At 44.6% G+C, this 17,323-nt stretch overlaps 1 protein-coding gene across 1 annotated transcript in view; it reads left to right on the top strand.

The window, feature by feature from the left end:
• The first annotated feature begins 1,275 nt into the window (after window positions 1-1,275).
• LOC115119756 (charged multivesicular body protein 5-like) overlaps window positions 1,276-17,323 on the top strand; it is a 45,617-nt gene continuing 29,569 nt past the window's right edge. Inside the window, exons 1-3 of the mRNA XM_065013866.1 lie at window positions 1,276-1,455; window positions 1,951-2,055; window positions 5,404-5,450. Of these exons, the coding sequence (XP_064869938.1) occupies window positions 1,387-1,455; window positions 1,951-2,055; window positions 5,404-5,450 (221 nt within the window). The 5' untranslated portion in view covers window positions 1,276-1,386. The remainder of the gene's footprint in view (window positions 1,456-1,950; window positions 2,056-5,403; window positions 5,451-17,323) is intronic.

Raw genomic sequence — 17,323 nt, 5'->3', positions numbered from 1 at the left:
CCATGATTAATTTAAATGTAAATACTGTACTTTTGCCAAAGTTATAGAATTACTGTTCAGAATAGCCTACTACACCATGAGAAGGACCATCATTTAGCCACAGAGGATCAATAGTTTTTTTTTTGTGAATAACCTAGCTGTGGATTGTGTGTTGCCCCAAGGCATAGCCTACAGTCGGGTAATGGCAAATCTGTCAGTGAACAAAACAGGCCTTTCGCAATATTTTAAATACAATCAGGGGAAAACACAGGCTGTTAGGAAAGGGCTCCTGCTGAAAAGACTGTAGGCATGTTTAGATCAACTTCTAAATATTGTTTTACAAAGTGAGACAGGATGGACTATCTAGGTACTGTACAGGCTTTTGTCAAGATGCATCGGCCATCACCTGCCGGTGAGCTGCAATCACTGGGTGAGTCAGTGAAACTTTAAAGCATTTTTAGGACTGTCATTTCCTTGTCATATTGTAGCCTACAATGTGTCTGTCTCCACACACCGAGGCCAGGCTATTGATGGATTAAACACAAGGTCGTTTTTATTGAGCTCAGATTCTCCGTTTCTCAGTGAAAGTAGCCTGTGATTTTGATCATTTGTGTGGTTTAAAAAAATATTATGTCGAAGTCTCCAGTCATGTAAAGTCATGACGCATAATTAAATTGCATTAAATTGCATTACTAAAAGGTCAACTTTTCCCCGGGATCTGAGGCAACAAAAAAAATCTGCCCCATCTGAGCAACTTCTGTAAGTGCCTCTACTTTACTGATCTATGCCACTACTCAAATGATATTCTTTATTATAAAGGTCATATTTTACCTCATGATCCCTGTTTTCATTGATGGTTTATAACTGGGTTGGTCACCCCCGCCCCCTTAGCCCCAACCAGGCCAGGCCCCCCAGGCCAGGCCAGCCCCCAGCCCCAACCAGGCCAGACCCGCCCCCCCTTGCCCCAACCAGGCCAGGCTTCCCAGCCCCAACCAGGCCAGGCCCCCAGCCCCAACCAGGCCAGACCCCCGCCCCCTTAGCCCCAACCCCCGCACCCTTGCCCCAACCAGGCCAGGCCCCCAGCCCCAACCAGGCCAGACCCCCGCCCCCTTAGCCCCAACCAGGCCAGACCCGCCCGCCCCCTTGCCCCAACCAGGCCAGGCCAGAGTAATAACAGACTGATAGAAATCTGCCCTGGAATTGAAGGTCTTCATGTGCAGCACCAGTTGTCACCACACGAGGGCGACCTTTGCTCAAACTTCATTGGCCACCGTCATTACCAATAGCATCACTTTGTGTAGGTACCGCAGCTTCCGGGTGTGTTCAGCGGTGGTTTATATATATATATATTGATGCATTGTGTTTTATGACAGGTTAAAAGGCTTCTGGGAGTTATATATTGTCAAAATGAATCGAATATTTGGTCGGGGAAAACCCAAAGCACCTCCTCCTAATCTATCGGACTGCATAGGAAATGTAAGTTTTGTCTGGTGGTTGTGTTTAGCTAGCTATGATCACAACCAGTCAGCTACAATGAGCCAGCTAACGTTACCTAGCGATAGGTTGTTCATCTGTCAAAATCAGAACAACAGAACTCAACATCTCATCATATTACGGTTCAACAGTAGAGCCATTTCCCTGGATGTGATCATTTCACTTCAGCAAGTTACGGTTAGGGTCATTTTCATCTTGGGTTAAACAGCTAATAAACTGTCTTCTTTCCCAACGTGGGAATCCTGTTATTTGGTGCCTCGCTGCTTCAGGCTATTACAGTAATGTCAGTTACTGCTGTTGTCTGTCCAGGTCTCATGTCTCTCCTAGCTGTAGGCCTGTCTGGGAACTGTCCAGGGGGCTGCATTCTCCTTCGGTTTAGCCCAAACATGTCATTTAAAGGAAGGACTGTGGTATCTGTGCCTTTTTAGATAGTATTTATTGATACATCTGTGATTAACTGAGAGCTGTGTGATGTAGGTGGATGCCAGGGCGGAGTCTATGGATCAGAAGATCTCCCGTCTGGACGCTGAACTGATTAAGTATAAAGACCAAATGAAGAAGATGAGAGAAGGACCCTCTAAGGTTAGAGGAGAAATATAGGGAAGGGATGTGTTGGGAGATTTAGTAGATGGCTCAGGTTAGAGGGGAAATAGAGGGAAGGGATGTGTTGGGAGATTTAGTAGATGGCTCAGGTTAGAGGGGAAATAGAGGGAAGGGATGTGTTGGGAGATTTAGTAGATGGCTCAGGTTAGAGGGGAAATAGAGGGAAGGGATGTGTTGGGAGATTTAGTAGATGGCTCAGGTTAGAGGGAAATAGAGGGAAGGGATGTGTTGGGAGATTTAGTAGATGGCTCAGGTTAGGGAGGGGAGATTTAAATGGCTCAGAGGGAAGGGATGTGTTGGGAGATTTAGTAGATGGCTCAGGTTAGAGGGAAATAGAGGGAAGGGATGTGTTGGGAGATTTAGTAGATGGCTCAGGTTAGAGGGGAAATAGAGGAAGGGAGGTTAGAGGTTAGGGAAATAGAGGGAAGGGATGTGTTGGGAGATTTAGTAGATGGCTCAGGTTAGAGGGAAATAGAGGGAAGGGATGTGTTGGGAGATTTAGTAGATGGCTCAGGTTAGAGGGGAAATAGAGGGAAGGGATGTGTTGGGAGATTTAGTAGATGGCTCAGGTTAGAGGGGAAATAGAGGGAAGGGATGTGTTGGGAGATTTAGTAGATGGCTCAGGTTAGAGGGGAAATAGAGGGAAGGGATGTGTTGGGAGATTTAGTAGATGGCTCAGGTTAGAGGGAAATAGAGGGAAGGGATGTGTTGGGGAAGGGATGTGTTGGGAGATTTAGTAGATGGCTCAGGTTAGAGGGGAAATAGAGGGAAGGGATGTGTTGGGAGATTTAGTAGATGGCTCAGGTTTAGAGGGAAGGGATGTGTTGGGGATTTAGTAGATGGCTCAGGTTAGAGGGGAAATAGAGGGAAGGGATGTGTTGGGAGATTTAGTAGATGGCTCAGGTTAGAGGGGAAATAGAGGGAAGGGATGTGTTGGGAGATTTAGTAGATGAGGAAATCCATTTGAATTCAATCACTTTTGACAGCCCTTTTGATTTAAACACAACTTTCCGCCCATGGAAGAAGAGGTCAGGAAGTGACGTTTGGGACCTGAATGCCAAAACATTCAGGAGATAAAGGTCCTCAAAGTTGACCCGTTTTGCATACCCCACCATACCACGAGACATCACTGGAAAAAATAAATGGATGATTTGTAATAAATATTATGACATTTAACATAAATTATCTAAAAACGTGTAAACTCAAGATTTTTTTCAGATTCACATTTTGTAGCTTAGGCCCTATTTCACATCATCTGAGGTTGTGTTGTGCCCTCCATCGGTTGAGACACAACATGCTCTTGAATACAGAATGGGTGACATTTCAATCATAGAATGGACCTATCCCTTCAGACCACTAAATCAAATCAAATGTATTTATATAGCCCTTCTTACATGGAGATTATAACAGAACATGGCCAAGATGTTCAAATGTTCATAGATGACCAGCAGGGTCAAATAATAATAATCACAGTAGTTGTCGAGGGTGTAACAGGTCAGCACCTCAGGAGTAAATGTCAGTTTGCTTTTCATAGCCGATCATTAAGAGTATCTCTACCACTCCTGCTGTCTCTAAATAGTTGAAAACAGCAGGTCTGGGACAGGTGGCATGTCCGGTGAACTGGCCAGGGTTCCATAGACGCAGGCAGAACAGTTGAAACTGGAGCAGCAGCATGGCCAGGTGGACTGGGGACAGCAAGGAGTCATCATGCCAGTTAGTCCTGAGCCATGGTCCTAGGGCTCAGGTCCTCCGAGAGAGAGAGAGAAAGAGAGAATTAGAGAGAGCATACTTAAATTCACACAGGACACTGGCCAGGAAACTCCCCAGACCTTAATCCCATTGAGAACGTGTGGTCAATCCTCAAGAGGCGGGTGGACAAACAAAAACCCACAAATTCTGACAAACTCCAAGCATTGATTACGCAAGAATGGGCTGCCATCAGTCAGGATGTGGCCCAGAAGTTAATTGACAGCATGCCAGGGCGAATTGCAGAGGTCTTGAAAAAGAGTGGTAAACACTGCAAATATTGACTCTTTGCATCAACTTCATGTAATTGTCAATAAAAGCCTTTGACACTTATGAAATGCTTGTAATTATACTTCAGTATTCCAGAGTAACATCTGACACAAATATCTAAAGACACTGAATCAGCAAACATGTGGAAATTAATATTTGTGTCATTCTCAAAACTTTTGGCCACGACTGCAGGCTATTTTTATATATAACAGTAGTTACTTTTAGATTTGTATTATTTTCATTTAGATATGATTTTGATTAACCACATGACATTATGAATTAAATAAAACTATTCCACGAAAATGTGCACATGAAAATCATAACTGTCTTGCAGATCGGTAGAAGTGGATAACTTGGCACTTCAAATGAGAAGGTTGTAGACCGCTGGTGTAGCCTGTTACTGGCAACGTCAGGAACATCATGGCAGAATCTGCCAAGGCCAGCAACAGCAGCTATATTGATCTCTGGCTCCCTCTTGAGTCATTTCTCTCCATTTTTAATTGCTTAAAGCATCAGACAAGCTCAGTAGCCTACATATAGTTGATTTCATGTGTCTATATATGGAATAATACACGTTTTAAAATGTAGACTAATATATTGGTCAAAACAACAAAACTCTCAGTCGACCAAAAAAAAAGGTAGGGGCGTGGATCGGAAAACCAGTCAGTATCTGGTGTGACCACCATTTGCCTCATGCAGCGTGGCACATCTCCTTTGTTGTCAAAACGTTTTTTAATTCAAACGGTTTCACCCTAGAGCAGCGTTTCCCAAACTCGGTCCCCGGGACCCCAAGGGGGTCACACTACACAGCTGATTCAGATGATCAACTAATCATTATCATCAAACCCCTTGGGGTCCTGAAGACCGAGTTTGGGAAACGCTGCCTTTGACTGACCGCTTACACTAACCTCTGATGCCTGCAAGTCTATGTGTCAGTATGTCTGCCTGTCAGTCAGTCTGTCTTTCTTGCCTGCCTGCCTGCCTGCCTGCCTGTCAGTCTGTCTTGTCTGCCTGTCTATCTGTCTGTCTCTGGCTGTCAGTCTGTCTTGCCGGTCTGTCTGTCTGTCTGCCTGTCAGTCTGTCTGTCTGTCTGTCTTGCCTGCCTGCCAGTCTGTCTGTCTCTGGCTGTCAGTCTGTCTGTCTTGTCTGCCTGTCTATCTGGCTGTTTCTGGCTGTCAGTCTGTCTTGCCGGTCTGTCTGTCAGTGTGCCGGTCTGTCTGTCAGTCTGCCTGTCTGTCTGTCGGTGTTCTTAGGAGGGGAAAGCTGATGGACTAATAGTCTAAAAGTCTTCTATCTCCTCTTCCTCTCCAGAACATGGTGAAGCAGAAAGCTATGAGGGTTCTGAAGCAGAAGAGACAGTAAGATGTTCATTTCAGTACTACTGTATAAACAAGATACCACTGTTGTTTAGAAACTAACACTCAGAAAATGAGTCATTGTCGAATCAGCTTGGAATAAATGACCATTTTGTATTCCAGAATAATTATATTTTATATTGAAGATATGTGATATATTGTATTCTACACTGAGTGGACAAAACATTAGACACAGACTGACCAGGTGAAAGATATGATATCCATTTTGTCACCAAAGCCCCATATACTACCCACCATTGCGACCTGTACGCTCTCGTTGGCTGGCCCTCGCTTCATACTCGTCGCCAAACCCACTGGCTCCATGTCATCTACAAGACCCTGCTAGGTAAAGTCCCCCCTTATCTCAGCTCGCTGGTCACCATAGCATCTCCCACCTGTAGCACACGCTCCAGCAGGTATATCTCTGTAGTCACCCCCAAAACCAATTCTTTCTTTGGCCGCCTCTCCTTCCAGTTCTCTGCTGCCAATGACTGGAACGAACTACAAAAATCTCTTAAATTGGAAACACTTATCTCCCTCACTAGCTTTAAGCACCAACTGTCAGAGCATCTTACAGATTACTGCACCTGTACATAGCCCACCTATAATTTAGCCCAAACAACTACCTCTTTCCCAACTGTATTTAATTTATTTATTTATTTTGCTCCTTTGCAACCCATTATTTTTATTTCTACTTTGCACATTCTTCCATTGCAAAACTACCATTCCAGTGTTTTACTTGCTATATTGTATTTACTTTGCCACCATGGCCTTTTTTGCCTTTACCTCCCTTATCTCACCTCATTTGCTCACATTGTATATAGACTTGTTTTTTTACTGTATTATTGACTGTATGTTTGTTTTACTCCATGTGTAACTCTGTGTCGTTGTATCTGTCGAACTGCTTTGCTTTATCTTGGCCAGGTCGCTGTTGTAAATGAGAACTTGTTCTCAACTTGTCTACCTGGTTAAATAAAGGTGAAATAAAAATAAATAAATAAATGATCCCTTATTGATGTCACTTGTTAAATCCACTCCAGTCAGTGTAGATCAGGGGTCCCCAACTGGTGGCCTGTGGGACAAATCTGACCCACCAATAATATAATTTGCCACCCCAAAGCCCCCAAAATGAATTATGAACATTATTTTCATTTAAAAAATAATATTATTTAAAACAAATCTCAGACCCGAGATGCAAAAAGTCCCAAATGCAATGTTTTTTTATTTTTTTATTTGAACCTTTATTTAACCAGGAAGGGCTCATTGAGATTTAAAATCTATTTTTCAAGAGCGTCCTGGCCAAGATAGGCAGCACCAAGTCATTACAAAAATTACAGACAGACAACATGAAAAACTACAAGTAATCTGGTAAAAACCATTGAATTCACAAGAGTATAAAACAGACAATTAAAAACATTGACAGGTCAGGGAATCAGCCTCAAAATCCTTCATCAGTGATTTAAAAACACCAATCAGGACAAGTTCTTCCAGTTTAAAAGTATTTTGTAAGGTGTTCCAAGACGATGGCGCAGAGTGCATAAAAGCCCTTTTACCAAATTCAGTTCGGACAGTTAGCAGGATAAAGTCCAGCGAACGAAGAGACGACCCACCACATATCTGAACAATAAAAAATCCACAAATAAATAGGTAGTAAACCCAAAATGTCTTTGTAAATAAAAGTATACCAGTGACTGAGCCTACGAGTGACTAGAGAAGGCCAGCCAACCCTGGTATATAAAGTGCAGTGGTGTGTAATGGCTTTTAAATGTAAATGACTGAAAGTGATACCAGTGACTGAGCCTAACTTTGTAAATAAAAAGTGACAGTGACTGAGCCTACGAGTGAGAAGGCCAGCCAACCCTGGTATACAAATGGCTTTGTAAATGCAGTGGTGAGCCGTGAAAGGCCAGCCAACCCTTTTACAGTTTAAAAATACATCTCAGTGACTGAGCCATGGTAGAAGGCCAGTCTCCTTGCCCCCTGGTAGTATCAAAGATATTTATAGAGGTGTAAAAGGCCAGTCAAAATTGATCGCAAACACTGGTATATAAAGTGCAGTGGTGGAAGCATTCATATATAAAATATCCCCATAGTCTAGTAAAGGCATAAATGTAGTGATACTAAAAGAAAATCAGGCCTTATTCCTAAAATAAAAAATCAACCAATTTCAACTTCAATTTTTTTGTAAGTTGTTGAATATGCAAAGTCTCCTTTTAAAAAAGAGTTACAACTCAGCTCGTCATCAATTAAAATTCCAATGTATTTATTTATGAGGTTACAGCCTCAATCTCCTTGCCCTGACAGGTAGTATCCAAGATATTTATAGTCTCCTTGCCCTGAGGTTATCCAACCTCAGTCTCCTTGCCCTGACAGGTAATATCCAAGATATTTATATGAGGTTACAACCTCAGTCTCCTTGCCCTGACAGGTAATATCCAAGATATTTAGTCTCCTTGCCCTATGAGGTTACAACCTCAGTCTCCTTGCCCTGACAGGTAGTATCCAAGATATTTATATGAGGTTACAACCTCAGTCTCCTTGCCCTGACAGGTAGTATCCAAGATATTTATATGAGGTTACAACCAAGATATTTATATGAGGTTACAACCTCAGTCTCCTTGCCCTGACAGGTAGTATCCAATATATTTATATGAGGTTACAACCTCAGTCTCCTTGCCCTGACAGGTAGTATCCAAGATATTTATATGAGGTTACAACCTCAGTCTCCTTGCCCTGACAGGTAATATCCAAGATATTTATATGAGGTTACAACCTCAGTCTCCTTGCCCTGACAGGTAGTATCCAAGATATTTATATGAGGTTACAACCTCAGTCTCCTTGCCCTGACAGGTAGTATCCAAGATATTTATATGAGGTTACAACCTCAGTCTCCTTGCCCTGACAGGTAATATCCAAGATATTTATATGAGGTTACAACCTGACAGGTCAAGATATTTATATGAGGTTACAACCTCAGCCCTGACAGGTAATATCCAAGATATTTATATGAGGTTACAACCTCAGTCTCCTTGCCCTGACAGGTAGTATCCAAGATATTTATATGAGGTTACAACCTCAGTCTCCTTGCCCTGACAGGTAGTATCCAAGATATTTATATGAGGTTACAACCTCAGTCTCCTTGCCCTGACAGGTAGTATCCAATATATTTATATGAGGTTACAACCTCAGTCTCCTTGCCCTGACAGGTAGTATCCAAGATATTTATATGAGGTTACAACCTCAGTCTCCTTGCCCTGACAGGTAGTATATCCAAGATATTTATAGTCTCCTTGCCCTGACAGGAGGTTACAACCTCAGTCTCCTTGCCCTGACAGGTAGTATCCAAGATATTTATATGAGGTTACAACCTCAGTCTCCTTGCCCTGACAGGTAGTATCCAAGATATTTATATGAGGTTACAACCTCAGTCTCCTTGCCCTGACAGGTAGTATCCAAGATATTTATATGAGGTTACAACCTCAGTCTCCTTGCCCTGACAGGTAGTATCCAAGATATTTATATGAGGTTACAACCTCAGTCTCCTTGCCCTGACAGGTAGTATCCAAGATATTTATATGAGGTTACAACCTCAGTCTCCTTGCCCTGACAGGTAGTATCCAAGATATTTATATGAGGTTACAACCTCAGTCTCCTTGCTGCCCTGACAGGTAGTATCCAAGATATTTATATGAGGTTACAACCTCAGTCTCCTTGCCCCTGACAGGTAGTATGCCCCAGGTAGTATCCAAGATATTTATTTATGAGGTTACAACCTCAGTCTCCTTGCCCTGACAGGTAGTATCCAAGATATTTATATGAGGTTACAACCTCAGTCTCCTTGCCCTGACAGGTAGTATCCAAGATATTTATATGAGGTTACAACCTCAGTCTCCTTGCCCTGACAGGTAGTATCCAAGATATTTATATGAGGTTACAACCTCAGTCTCCTTCAGTCCCTTGACAGGTAGTAGCCAAGATATTTTATGAGGTTACAACCTCAGTCTCCTTGCCCTGACAGGTAATATCCAAGATATTTATATGAGGTTACAACCTCAGTCTCCTTGCCCTGACAGGTAGTATCCAAGATATTTATATGAGGTTACAACCTCAGTCTCCTTGCCCTGACAGGTAGTATCCAAGATATTTATATGAGGTTACAACCTCAGTCTCCTTGCCCTGACAGGTAGTATCCAAGATATTTATATGAGGTTACAACCTCAGTCTCCTTGCCCTGACAGGTAGTATCCAAGATATTTATATGAGGTTACAACCTCAGTCTCCTTGCCCTGACAGGTAGTATCCAAGATATTTATATGAGGTTACAACCTCAGTCTCCTTGCCCTGACAGGTAGTATCCAAGATATTTATATGAGGTTACAACCTCAGTCTCCTTGCCCTGACAGGTAGTATCCAAGATATTTATATGAGGTTACAACCTCAGTCTCCTTGCCCTGACAGGTAATATCCAAGATATTTATATGAGGTTACAACCTCAGTCTCCTTGCCCTGACAGGTAGTATGCCCCAGGTAGATATTTATATGAGGTTACAACCTCAGTCTCCTTGCCCTGACAGGTAGTATCCAAGATATTTATATGAGGTTACAACCTCAGTCTCCTTGCCCTGACAGGTAGTATCCAAGATATTTATGACTCCTTGCCCTGACAGGTAGTATCCAAGATATTTATATGAGGTTACAAGGTAATATCCAAGATATTTATATGAGGTTACAACCTCAGTCTCCTTGCCCTGACAGGTAGTATCCAAGATATTTATATGAGGTTACAACCTCAGTCTCCTTGCCCTGACAGGTAGTATCCAAGATATTTATATGAGGTTACAACCTCAGTCTCCTTGCCCTGACAGGTAGTATCCAAGATATTTATATGAGGTTACAACCTCAGTCTCCTTGCCCTGACAGGTAGTATCCAAGATATTTATATGAGGTTACAACCTCAGTCTCCTTGCCCTGACAGGTAGTATCCAAGATATTTATATGAGGTTACAACCTCAGTCTCCTGCCCTGCCCTGAGGTTACAGGTAGTAGTATCCAAGATATTTATATGAGGTTACAACCTCAGTCTCCTTGCCCTGACAGGTAGTATCCAAGATATTTATATGAGGTTACAACCTCAGTCTCCTTGCCCTGACAGGTAGTATCCAAGATATTTATATGAGGTTACAACCTCAGTCTCCTTGCCCTGACAGGTAGTATCCAAGATATTTATATGAGGTTACAACCTCAGTCTCCTTGCCCTGACAGGTAGTAATAGGTGAAGGGTTCAGAGGTCTATTTCTTGCTTTAGAAAACACCATTAGTTTAGTTTTGTCAGTATTGAGGATAAGCTTCAATTGACACAAGGTATGTGGAACAGTATAAAAAGCAGTTTGCAAGTTCTGGGAAGCGACGAGGCACAACAGTAAATAACAGTATCATCAGCATCAAAATGAAGTTGCGCATTTTGGGACATTTTTGTCTAAATCATTTATATAAATAGTGAATAAGAAGGAAGTTAACCCACCTAAATAATGCCAAACTTACATTTTAATTTAATTCGTGAGGAGAGAGAATGCAGGAGACAGTCAACTAATAAAGCAGAGGAGCATTCTGTGGTGCTGAGACGTAATGCTGCAACCGCAACAGCCAATAGGTGAACAGCGCCTGGTGCTGTTCTTGTTATGCAAGTGTTGCCCAGCAACAGATGGAGAAAAACTACACCAGTTGAGTATTTCATTTCAACACTCATATTCCTCTTAATTTGACTTTACAAACAACAAGAGGGCTTAATTGGAGTCTAATTCTACCCAGCCGAGGCCTATATAAAATAATTGAACTGCCAGAGGTAGGCTATAAGGCATATCTTTCACTAGCCCAGCCGAGGCCTATATAAAATAATTGAACTGCCAGAGGTAGGCTATAAGGCATATCTTTCACTAGCCCAGCCGAGGCCTATATAAAATAATTGAACTGCCAGAGGTAGGCTATAAGGCATATCTTTCACTAGCCCAGCCGAGGCCTATATAAAATAATTGAACTGCCAGAGGTAGGCTATAAGGCATATCTTTCACTAGCCCAGCCGAGGCCTATATAAAATAATTGAACTGCCAGAGGTAGGCTATAAGGCATATCTTTCACTAGCCCAGCCGAGGCCTATATAAAATAATTGAACTGCCAGAGGTAGGCTATAAGGCATATCTTTCACTAGCCCAGCCGAGGCCTATATAAAATAATTGAACTGCCAGAGGTAGGCTATAAGGCATATCTTTCACTAGCCCAGCCGAGGCCTATATAAAATAATTGAACTGCCAGAGGTAGGCTATAAGGCATATCTTTCACTAGCCCAGCCGAGGCCTATATAAAATAATTTAAGAAAAAAACATATGGCCTAATAGAAGTGGGATGTTTTTATTGGGCCTACTAATAATTGCAACTGGACAAAAATGTAGCATCCTACATAAAACAATCAGTTACATGTAGCATCCTACATAAAACAATCAGTTACATGTAGCATCCTACATAAAACAATCAGTTACATGTAGCATCCTACATAAAACAATCAGTTACATGTAGCATCCTACATAAAACAACCAGTTACATGTAGCATCCTACATCCTTGGGCTGCTGTAGTGATATCCTTGGTCATGCTGTAGTGATATCCTTGGTCATGCTGTAGTGATATCCTTGGTCATGCTGTAGTGATATCCTTGGTCATGCTGTAGTGATATCCTTGGTCATGCTGTAGTGATATCCTTGGGCTGCTGTAATGATATCCTTGGGCTGCTGTAGTGATATCCTTGATCATGCTGTAATGATATCCTTGGTCATGCTGTAGTGATATCCTTGGTCATGCTGTAGTGATATCCTTGGTCATGCTGTAGTGATATCCTTGTAGTGCTGTCATGCTGTAATGATGATATCCTTGGTCTTGGTCTGCTGTAATGATATCCTTGGGCTGCTGTAGTGATATCCTTGGTCTGCTGTAGTGATATCCTTGGTCCTGCTGTAGTGATATCCTTGGTCATGCTGTAATGATATCCTTGGTCATGCTGTAATGATATCCTTGGTCATGCTGTAGTGATATCCTTGGTCATGCTGTAATGATATCCTTGGTGATGCTGTAATGATATCCTTGGTCATGCTGTAGTGATATCCTTGGTCTGCTGTAGTGATATCCTTGGTCATGCTGTAGTGATATCCTTGGTCTGCTGTAGTGATATCCTTGGTCTGCTGTAGTGATATCCTTGATCATGCTGTAGTGATATCCTTGGTCATGCTGTAGTGATATCCTTGGTCATGCTGTAGTGATATCCTTGGTCATGCTGTAATGATATCCTTGGTCATGCTGTAATGATATCCTTGGTGATGCTGTAATGATATCCTTGGTGATGCTGTAATGATATCCTTGGTCTGCTGTAGTGATATCCTTGGTCATGCTGTAGTGATATCCTTGGTCTGCTGTAGTGATATCCTTGGGATGCTGTAGTGATATCCTTGGTGATGCTGTAATGATATCCTTGGTCATGATGTAATGATATCCTTGATCATGCTGTAGTGATATCCTTGGTCATGCTGTAGTGATATCCTTGGTCTGCTGTAGTGATATCCTTGGGCTGCTGTAGTGATATCCTTGGTCTGCTGTAGTGATATCCTTGGTCATGCTGTAGTCTTCAGATCTGGTGGAGAAGTGGTCCCTCGGCTGCTTGATGAAATCTTCCATCTTCTGTGGTTTATGAACTGATATGCAAAACGACGGCAGATTCAAAACTTAGAATTGTTCAATTTAAATTATTATACAGAATTCTTGCAACCAACAGAATGTTATTTATATGGGGGATGCAAACCTTCCCAGCTCTGCAGATTTTGCTGCGAAGAGACAGATTCATTAGGTCATTTGTTTTGGTACTGTCCATATGTAGCTTGTTTTTGGTCGCAGGTCCAGGAATGGCTGAAGAATTGCAACATTTACCTGGAGCTAACCCTGTAGATAGCACTACTGGGCGATCTGAAAAGTCATAGTCAATCGATCAATAATATAATAATACTTTTAAGCAAACATATTTATCTTTAATTTACAATCTGTAGAAACTATGAGAATAAAAAGGTTCAGAACTTTTGTGAAACATCCCATTTATTAAACATTTATTAAACATTTATTAACATTTAAACATTTATTAAAACAAACGTAAACACGAAACACTACAAAAACAATAAACGAAACGAAAACCGAAACAGCCCTATCTGGTGCAAACACTAAGAAAGGAACAAAGACACAAGGACAATCACCCACGACAAACTCAAAGAATATGGCTGCCTAAATATGGTTCCCAATCAGAGACAACGATAAGCACCTGCCTCTGATTGAGAACCACTCCAGACAGCCATAGACTTTCCTAGAACACCCCACTAGCTACAATCCCAAATACATACACACCAAAACCCCAAGACAAAACACACCACAATACAAAAACTCCATGCCACACCCTGGCCTGACCCAATACATGAAGAAAAACACAAAATACTTAGACCAGGGCGTGACAGAACCCCCCCACTAAGGTGCGGACTCCCGAACGCACCTCAAAACAATAGGGAGGGTCTGGGGGGCGTCTGTCCATGGTGGCGGCTCCGGCGCGGGACGTGGAACCCACTCAGTCCATGTCTTAGTCCCCTCTCCTCGCGTCCCTGGATAGACCACCCTCGCCGCCGACCATGGCCTAGTAGTCCTCACCCAGAACCCCACTGGACTGAGGAGCAGATCGGGACTGAGGCAGCTCGGGACTGAGGGGAAGCTCGGGAGTGAGAGAAAGCTCGAGAGTGAGAGAAAGCTCAGGAGTGAGAGAAAGCTCAGGAGGGAGAGAAAGCTCAGGAGGGAGAGAAAGCTCAGGAGGGAGAGAAAGCTCAGGAGTGAGAAGAAGCTCAGGAGTGAGAGGAAGCTCAGGAGTGAGAGGAAGCTCAGGCAGGTTTATGGATCTACCAGATCCTGGCTGGCTGGTGGTTCCGGCAGATCCTGGCTGACTGACGGATCCTGGCTGACTAGCAGATCTGGCAGATCCTGGCTGACTGGCGGATCCTGGCTGACTGGCGGATCCTGGCTGACTAGCAGATCTGGCGGATCCTGGCTGACTGGCGGATCCTGGCCGACTGGCAGATCCTGGCCGACTGGCAGATCCTGGCCGACTGGCACTTCTGGCGGATCCTGGCTGACTGGCACTTCTGGCAGATCCTGGCTGACTGGCACTTCTGGCGGATCCTGGCAGACTGGTGGATCCTGGCTGACTGGTGGATCTAACTGATCCTGACAGACTGGCGACGCTGGGCAGACTGGCGGCGCTGGGCAGACTGGCGGCGCTGGGCAGACTGGCGACGCTGGGCAGACTGGCGGCGCTGGGCAGACTGGGAGCACTGGCGGCGCTGGGCAGACTGAGGGCACTGGCGGCGCTGGGCAGACTGGCGGCACTGGCGGCGCTGGGCGCACTGGCGGCGCTGGGCAGACTGGCAGCTCCTTGCAGACTGGCAGCTCCTTGCAGACTGGCAGCTCTGGCTGCTTCATGTAGACTGACAGCTCTGGCTGCTCCTTGCAGACTGGCAGCTCCATGCAGACTGGCAGCTCCTTGCAGACTGACAGCTCTGGCTGCTTCATGCAGACTGGCAGCTCTGTCTGCTCCATGTAGACCGACAGCTCTGGCTGCTCCATGCAGACTGGCTGCTTCATGCAGACTGGCAGCTCTGGCTGCTCCATGCAGACTGACAGCTCTGGCTGCTCCATGTAGACTGACATGTCTGGCTGCTCCATGCAGGCTGACAGCTCTGGCTGCTCCATGTAGACTGACAGCTCTGGCTGCTCCATGCAGGCTGACAGCTCTGGCTGCTCCATGTAGACTGACAGGCTCCGGCAGTGCTGTAGAGGAGGAAGGCTCTGGCTGCGCTGAACAGGCGGGAGACTCCAGCAGCGCAGGAGAGGAGGAAGGCTCTGGCTGCGCTAAACAGGCGGGAGGCTCCGGCAGCGCTGTAGAGGAGGAAGGCTCTGGCTGCGCTAAACAGGCGGGAGACTCCAGCAGCGCAGGAGAGGAGAAAAGCGCTGGCTGCGCTGAACAGGCGAGGCGCACTGAAGGCCTGGTGCGTGGTGCTGGAACTGGTGGTACTGGATCTAGGACACGCACAGGAAGCCTGGTGCGGGGAGCTGCTACCGGAGGACTGGAGTGTGGAGGTGGCACAGGATGGGCTAGACCGTGAAGGCTGGCGATGCAGTGTTGGCACAGGATGTGCAAGGCTAGGGATGTGCACAGGAGGCCTGGTGCGTGAGGCTGGCACCAACTTCACCAGCCGACTAACACGCACCTCAGGACGAGTATGGAGCGCTAACCCAGGTGCCATCAAATCCCCGACACGTTCCGTCGGGCGAATTCCATGCAAAAAGCACCAACACAGCAACTCCCTCATTTCTCTCTCCTCCAATTTCCCCATTAACTCCTTCACAGTCTCTGTTTCGCTCACCTCCAACACCGGCTCTGGTTCTGGTCTCCTCCTTGGCTCCTCACGATAAACAGGGAGAGTTGGCTCAGGTCTGACTTCTGACTCTGCCACACTCTCCCTGAGCCCTCCCCCAAGAAATTTTTGGGGCTGATTCTCAGTTTTCCATCCGCTACGCCCTGCTGCCTCCTCATATCTGCGCCTCTCAGCTTTCGCCGCCTCCAGTTCTTCCTTGGGGCGGCGATATTCTCCAGGCTGAGCCCAGGGTCCTTTACCGTCCAGTTCTTCCTCCCATGTCCATTTCTCCAGGTGGTGCAGCCTCTCCCACTGCAGCTTTTCCTGCTGCCTCTCCTGTGGCTCCTGCCAGTTAACATGCTGCTTGGTCCGTTGGTGGTGGGTGATTCTGTAACGGCTTTCTCGGTGTGGTGAAGGAGAGTCGGACCAAAACGCAGCGTGTAGATTGCGATCCATGTTTATTAAAACAAACGTAAACACGAATAAACACAAAACACTACAAAAACAATAAACGAAACGAAAACCGAAACAGCCCTATCTGGTGCAAACACTAAGACAGGAACAAAGACACTAAGGACAATCACCCACGACAAACTCAAAGAATATGGCTGCCTAAATATGGTTCCCAATCAGAGACAACGATAAGCACCTGCCTCTGATTGAGAACCACTCCAGACAGCCATAGACTTTGCTAGATAACCCCACTAGCTACAGTCCCAAATACATAACCACCAAAACCCCAAGACAAAACACACCACAATACAAAAACTCCATGCCACACCCTGGCCTGACCCAATACATGAAGAAAAACACAAAATACTTAGACCAGGGCGTGACACCAGCACAGTTGAAAAATATATGGCAAATAGAAATCCAATATGGATGGTGTTAAGAGATAGATGGGAGCGGCTGAATGGAGCTGAAGGATGGGACTAATAACAAGAGAACCAATTTAAAACATACTGTGTCTGTAAAATGTATATAGGTTCAGAACTTTTTTGAAAGAATACAGTTTGGCAAATAGAAATCATACCGGATGGACAGAAATATGGGAGAGGGTTGAGGGTAGAGGAAGGACATCAGTAATAGATGGGAGAGGTTGAGGGTAGAGGAAGGACATCAGTAATAGATGGGAAAGGTTGAGGGTAGAGGAAGGACATCAGTAATAGATGGGAGAGGTTGAGGGTAGAGGAAGGACATCAGTAATAGAGGTTGAGGGTAGAGGAAGGACATCAGTAATAGATGGGAGAGGGAAGAGGAAGGACACCAGTAATAGATGGTTGAGGGTAGAGGAAGGACATCAGTAATAGATGGGAGAGGGTAGAGGAAGGACATCAGTAATAGATGGGAGAGGGTAGAGGAAGGACATCAGTAATAGATGGGAGAGGTTGAGG

This window comes from Oncorhynchus nerka, linkage group LG9b (assembly GCF_034236695.1).
Source record: "Oncorhynchus nerka isolate Pitt River linkage group LG9b, Oner_Uvic_2.0, whole genome shotgun sequence".
In the NCBI taxonomy this organism is placed as follows: domain Eukaryota; kingdom Metazoa; phylum Chordata; class Actinopteri; order Salmoniformes; family Salmonidae; genus Oncorhynchus; species Oncorhynchus nerka.
Note: the sequence above shows the minus strand (reverse complement) of the source record. Positions and strands in the feature narration are given on the sequence as shown.